The 6,911-nt window shown below is 35.3% G+C and overlaps 1 protein-coding gene across 1 annotated transcript in view; it reads left to right on the top strand.

Annotated features, from left to right (window-relative positions):
- LOC110021307 (probable protein arginine N-methyltransferase 1) overlaps positions 1–6,911 on the top strand; it is a 29,772-nt gene that overhangs the window by 9,793 nt on the left and 13,068 nt on the right. The window contains exons 4-5 of the mRNA XM_020719749.1: positions 3,383–3,446; positions 3,526–3,668. Of these exons, the coding sequence (XP_020575408.1) occupies positions 3,383–3,446; positions 3,526–3,668 (207 nt within the window). The remainder of the gene's footprint in view (positions 1–3,382; positions 3,447–3,525; positions 3,669–6,911) is intronic.

Here is a 6,911-nt window from a genome sequence, read left to right on the forward strand (position 1 = left end):
CAATTCAAAACTCATATTCAGGTCCTTCGGGCCGACAATGGTCATGAGTTTTTCAAGTGAATTTTTAATAAGAGCACCCTCCACCATAGCTCATTTATGGACACTCAAATTGGGGTAGCCGAGAGGAAAAATCGTCACCTCCTTGATGTTGCTCGCTCCGTTATATTTCAATCTAATGTCCTGAAACAGTTTTGGAACGATGTCATTCTCACTGCCACCTATCTCATAAATAGTCATCTTTAAAATTTACAAGTTCCGAACTCTCTTGGCCATCCTTATGCCATGTTTCACTGCCAATTGAATCTTCTCCACGTTAAACTCTAAGATTTTTGGGTCCACAACTTTTTTTTAGAACACTGTCTGAAATCAGAGTAAATTTGATCCCAGATCCATAAAGTGTATCTTCCTTGGGTACTCCACTCAAAAGGGGTATCAACGCCTTGACCCTATCAATAACAAAACCTATGTAAGTACTAATGTCTTTTTCTTTGAAAGTGTTATCTATTTTCCTAGCTTGACCCTAAGTGAGAGGGAGTTTGGGTTCTTAGGCACCGTCCCTTATCCCACTGTTATGGATGTTCCCCCAATTATTCTTTCCACCGAGGAGTCCGCTGTTCCGTTGAGTGCACCAGCCAGTTAGTCTCCTTTTTCGATGAGTGCAACATCTCCTCCTCCCACTCTCCGTGTCTACGCGCGGCTCACCGGTCCCAATGTTCCTACTCTGGAACCCACCACCTCTTTACAGGACCTCAACTTCATTTCAAGCGACATCCTCAGCATGACCACTCCAAATTAGATTAGTTCTCTAGTAAGGTATGCAATTAGACATGCTCCTCCAATTCTATTGCAAAATATCTCTCTTTCCATAGTTTGTAGCCGACCTTCAGAGCATTTGACACTAGGGCTGTCAAAAAAGCTCGTTGTTTGCGAACAGCTCATGTTTGGCCCGTTTGTTAGTAAACGAGTAAAAAACGAACAAATTTTTAAAGTTTGAATTATAAACGAGCCGAACACGAACGTCTCTTTGTTCGCTCGTATTCGGCTTGTTTTAGCTCGAATCAAAAAAAAATATATAATTATTTATATAATAATATATTACATATATTATTTATATAATAATATATTATATATATTTATATCTAAGTTTAAATCGTAATAGATGGTGTGCTAATGTAATTATGTGACTTTTTATCCATGCATTTGGTCTAGGTTCGAATTTAAAACTTTAAATCCATTTTTTTCAATTTAATTTTAACGAGTCAATTTCGAGCTGAACACGAGCCGAACGCAAACACGAATATTTAAATCGAGTCAGACATGAACAAATTGTTCACGAGCCGATTTCAAACACGAGCTGATTTCGAACACGAGCAGTTTCGAACGAGCCGAATACGAGCCCAGCCTGAGCTCGCTCAAGCTCGGCTCATTTACAGCCCTAAATTTGGTACTGCTCTGACGATTCATACTATTGAGATTGTTCTTGCTAATCCGACTTGGAAGATAACAGTAATGGAGGAGATGAATGCTCTTCTGCGGGACCATATGTGGGACGTCGTTGATCTTACTCGGGTTGAGAAAACTATAGGGTTTTGTTTGATTTTCAACACCAATTTCAACTCTGATGGATCCTTTGAACGTAACAAAGCATGATTGGTCACCAAAGGGTACTCTCAAACCTACGGAGTTGACTATGAGGAGACATTTGCTCCAGTGACTAATTTAAACACTATTCAGATCCCGTTGTCCTTTGTGGTGAATTTGAATTGACCTTTATTCTGGCTAGATGTCAAGGATGCATTCTTGAATGAAGAGTTTACAGAAGATGTATACATGTTTCTCCCTCCTGGTATTGACTCTGCTGTCTCTAGAGGCAATTGTACAGGCTGCGGAAGTCCCTCTATGGACTAAAACAATCCTTAAGGGCTTGGTTCTCCAAGTTCACAAAGGTGGTCGTGAGTCATGGTTTTACTCGGGCTCTATTAGATCATATTCTTTTCTTTCGACATTCTTTCAATAGCCAGATAACTATCTTTATTATCTATGTTGACGATATTGTTCTTACAGGTAACGATCTCCCAACATTGAAGTCTTTGAAAGATATCCTTGCCAAGTTCTTTGAAATGAAAGATTTGAGATCTCTTCAGTACTTCTTAGGCAGGAAAGTGACTAGGTCATCTGGGGGCATTTTCCTATTTCAACGTAAATATATGATTGATCTATTGGCTGAGAACAACCTTCTTCTGTGTTAGCCAGTGGCTATCCTTATAGATCCCAATAAAAAATTAGCTGACATTCACAATGTTATGCCTGTCAACAAGACTTATTACCAACGAATTCCAAACCCAAAGCCCCCAATTTTGAGCCAAATGTCGAAATCCATACCAAAATTCCAACAAGTTCAAAAATTCACCAAATTTGGTCTACACACCAATTCAAATATACCAAACCCAAATCAATTTTTCATGACAATTCCAAAACCCTTCAAGCCCATTGGCGAAGCCCAAAATCAATTTTCCTCAACTCATCCTAAAAGCCCAAAAATCAATTCCTTCAAAACATAATTAAAAGCCCATAAATTGAGCCCAATTTCAATTACCATTGATTTATTTTCATCATTCTTTTAATCAAAACCGTACACCATGGCCTCACATCATGCACCCATGCTTAAAACCCATCCATTTTTGGTCCCATGGCATCTCTCACCCAAATTTCAAAATCCCCAAATCCTTGTCTTATGAAAATAGTACATGGCCCCATGCATGTCATGAAACCACTCATGGGGGGCATCCATAAGCATCACATGGCTCATGCACCCCAAAATGGCAAAAGGAGGACCTTCACCTCCCACCAAAACGGCTTAAGCAAAACCCTAATCCCACCAGATACACGTTTCTCATGCCAAATCAATTGCCTAAGCCCCTAAAAGTTGACCCAACAACTCTAGCCACCTTGGAAATGACCCCAAGCCATTTCCATGTGGTTGAATCCATGGTTAACCCAAAATTATAAATTGACCCATATAAATATGACGGTACAACTTTACTCATATATATATATATATGTATATGTATACGTGTGTATGTATATATATATATATATACACACACGCAGGCACACGCGCGCACACACACACACACATATATATACAAATAGACACACACCCACATATTGAATCCAAGCTTATTCGTGAGTTGTACTGTGATACGGATGTAAGTAAATTTTTAGCTATTTATTGAGCTGATATTTGAAGCAATATTATTTTTTTTATTTTTTGAAATCTTTGAACTTTCCTGAGCAATTCCAGTGCCATTTTTCCTTGATAAAAGTTTTTTCTCACATTTCATTCTGAGTTTAGGTGCACTCATATTGAAAACTCTTTCAGGTTGAGTGCTCCCTCATGGCTGACATGGCAAAAGAGATTGTCCAAGCAAATGGATTTTCTAATGGTGATTTGATATGCCTATTCAACTAGTTGAAAATGCCTGAAACTTCTATAAATTCCAACAATCTGTTTCTGTTTTGCAGTTATAACGGTTCTAAAGGGAAAAATTGAAGAAGTTGATCTACCAGTCACTCATGTAGACGTCATCATTTCTGAATGGATGGGCTATTTCTTGCTGTTTGAGAACATGTTGAACACAGTTTTATATGCGCGGGACAAATGGCTTGTAAGTATTTTGGTAGACCTGTAGCTTTGCCTGTAGATTTTTGGCAATATTTTATCGTTGGTATTTGAAATCCTATTTAAAAAGCTGTTTACTATTACTTCTGGAACTTGAAATTCAAAAGTTGCATTGCTAAGATAAACATTATTCTTAGCTGATTGTCATATAGGTTGTTCATTGTTGACATTTGTAAGAAGCGATTAAGTTTTAATGATATTTGCAGTATGCATTTTAGTTAAGTGGCACAATTATTTTATGTGGACCTCTGATAGTTGTATTCATAGTTGTGATAGCTGGTGGGTTTAGGGCTATTAATGATGCGATTTCGAGCCGAGTTAGGGTCGGCTTAAAATCGGCTTAAAAAATTTGATCCAAAATTTTGGTCCATAGCTCGGCTTGTTTATTTCAATCCGATCTCAATCTGAGCCAAAATTCGAATAAATTTTCAAGCGATTAACATTCCTTGAGCTAACTTCTCTAAATTCACAGCCAGGGTTGATAATGATTCGATTTCAAGCTAAGCTGGGGTCGCCTTGAATTCGGCTCGAAAGAAATTTGATCCGATATTTTGGCTCATATCTTGACTCATTTTTTTCAATCCGAGCTAAAATTCAAATCAATTTTTTAGCAATTAACGATCTACGAGCTAAATTCACAATTCTAGTGGGTCTTTAAGGCATTTAATTATTTTGTGCAAAGGATTGTTCAGTTTCTACATTGGTAAAATTTTATAAAGTATGCTTTAGTTCCCCATAGGTATTAAACTCATCTTATAATAAATTGATAGTGCAAGTCCTTAGTAAGTATATCAACAACTAATGAACACAACCTAAAGTGGAAACACACAAACTACAACCAAATCATGAACAAAACAAAAGATATATTGGTTTAACTAACTTAGGGTGCGTTTGGGACGACAACTACATTTTGAAGGGGAAGCAGCTTCACAGCTGCTGTCAGAAAGCTACTGCTGGTGTAGCAGTCAGTTTGTTTGGATAATCTGTTGTGCTGCAGTTATTTTAGATGAAAAGGATAGTTATGCTCTCTTATAAATGTAAATTAGATGAATGACTGTAATTTTTAAAATAATTGTAATAGAATAACAAAACAGCTTTAACGGTATAGAAAACACAGTTCAAAATTTTTTAATATATCAATTGTAAGTCACCTCTTTATGCTAATATCACAATAATAAAACTATAAAAATAAGTTATGTTATAAAAACATTTACATATTTTTTCAGACGGTCATGTCTTCGAGATAATTTTATGTCTTTGAAGGGCGTGCATTTTGCATTAATATAATAACAAAAAAGGTTACAAAGAAAAGTAAACAAAAGCATGAGAAGGTCAATACCCATCAACAACAAAAATGGGTGACTCTCATCTAAGCTATAGACCAAAAGATCACTCTCAAAAGCAGAGTGAGCACAAAAGTTGGCCGTTGGATTGTTAAGTTAGAGTCCAAGGGCGTTTGTTACTGCCAATGACTTCTTGTCCATGGAATGCTGGAGAAGCTTAATAACGTTAGCGTTGTCTCCTTCCATAACATTCCACGTCTCGAACATCTATGGTGAATAATGTTGGGATAATTTTCTGCCCGTAACATCTTTTTTTATCTGATCACTATTTTGGAATGAAATCCTCTATATCATCAACCCATCGAAAAACCTGCAATCTTCACATGCCCTATTTATGAGATAATGGTAAAATCTCATCTCATAGTTACATTCTCTGCTTGATGTGTATTTCGAACACTACGTACCACAATGACAGTACATAACTCTTGAAGTACTTGATGACCTTGAACTCATTTTCTTGGAGATTATAATACACTATGCTTTTAATTGATAAATTAGACTACATATGCAATAGAATAATAAAAAAATATTAGGGTTCATAATCGGAAATAAAACACATGAGGAAAAATATGCATCTATAAAGTTATAAATTGAAAATTTAAAATATCATAACATGGAAGAGAAAATAGACATTAACCAATCATTAATACATCTTTAATAGTAAACATCAATCATAAGATACTAGGAAATATTAATTAGATATATTTGATGAATTTACTAAAGCATCAGCAATGCCTTCTCTCAATTGGATTATTTCTCCTCATCAGATGTGTTGAAGTCATTCACAACAAAGTCTTTCTCGAACAATGATTGTTCTGCCCTATGTTCAAATGCTTCTATAAGTATGCATGTTGGATTTTGATCTAAGGTCTTGAAATCAATATCGTTCGAGATGGATGTCTCCGTATAGAATTATGTAGATTTGCAACAACTAACTTTATCTATTTTTTAAAGGAATATGTCGGCATAACTCGGAGTATGATCCACTTGCTTTTTCATACGTTGAATACTCTTTTGATAACTCTCTGAGTGTATTTTGTTGAACATTTCATTCCTCCCCCTTGCCTTTGATCGTTTGGCTGCGATGCTTAAAATCAATGTGATACTTCATGTTGTGGAAGAACTTTATGAAATCTCTTTGCATGTAATATCCCCAATCAACGAGGTAATATTCTCAGAATAATAATGTTATCAGTGCATCTCTTCAAATTTAACACTTCATATACAATTATGAATGGATTAATCGGGCAGAGGCATTGAAAATTTGTATTCACATTGTTTAGTAGGAAAATTAAATATGCGACTAATAAATACTCCCTTTCCATTATGTCATTAAGAATGTAAAACACATGTTGAAGTCACAAACTGCTAAGATACTCTGTAATACAGACCCACAGATTCTAATATATGCAATCTTATCATTACGTGCATCACCATGTCTGTCATCAATTACTTCTAAATAATTTTATTTAAAATATTAATGAAAATAATTATATTTTATAAAACATGAATGCAAATTAAATAAATAAATCAATATCTTGAAGAATGATATGTATCTTATATATTTATAGATTTCTCTTGGCATATGTCCAAAAGCTGGATTTATGGGTTTGACGATGTTGCTTGACAACTCAAAAGTCAACCCTTATATTGAAATTTATGCGAATTATCTTTGTTGAATGAAGGAATTGCTCGGAAGCAGCACAACTTGACTCATTATGCGACATAATATATAAAATAATGACTAGTACTTCCCTTGGTGTAAATTAGGACTATCCATACAAGTAATAATTATTTTAAAATTCATCTAGTAGATCACAAAAAATGGGACATTTGCTTACATACCATTAATTCTTATGTATGTATATATATATAGCAGTCAGTTT

This window comes from Phalaenopsis equestris, unplaced genomic scaffold (genome assembly GCF_001263595.1).
Source record: "Phalaenopsis equestris unplaced genomic scaffold, ASM126359v1 Scaffold000132, whole genome shotgun sequence".
Lineage (NCBI taxonomy): Eukaryota > Viridiplantae > Streptophyta > Magnoliopsida > Asparagales > Orchidaceae > Phalaenopsis > Phalaenopsis equestris.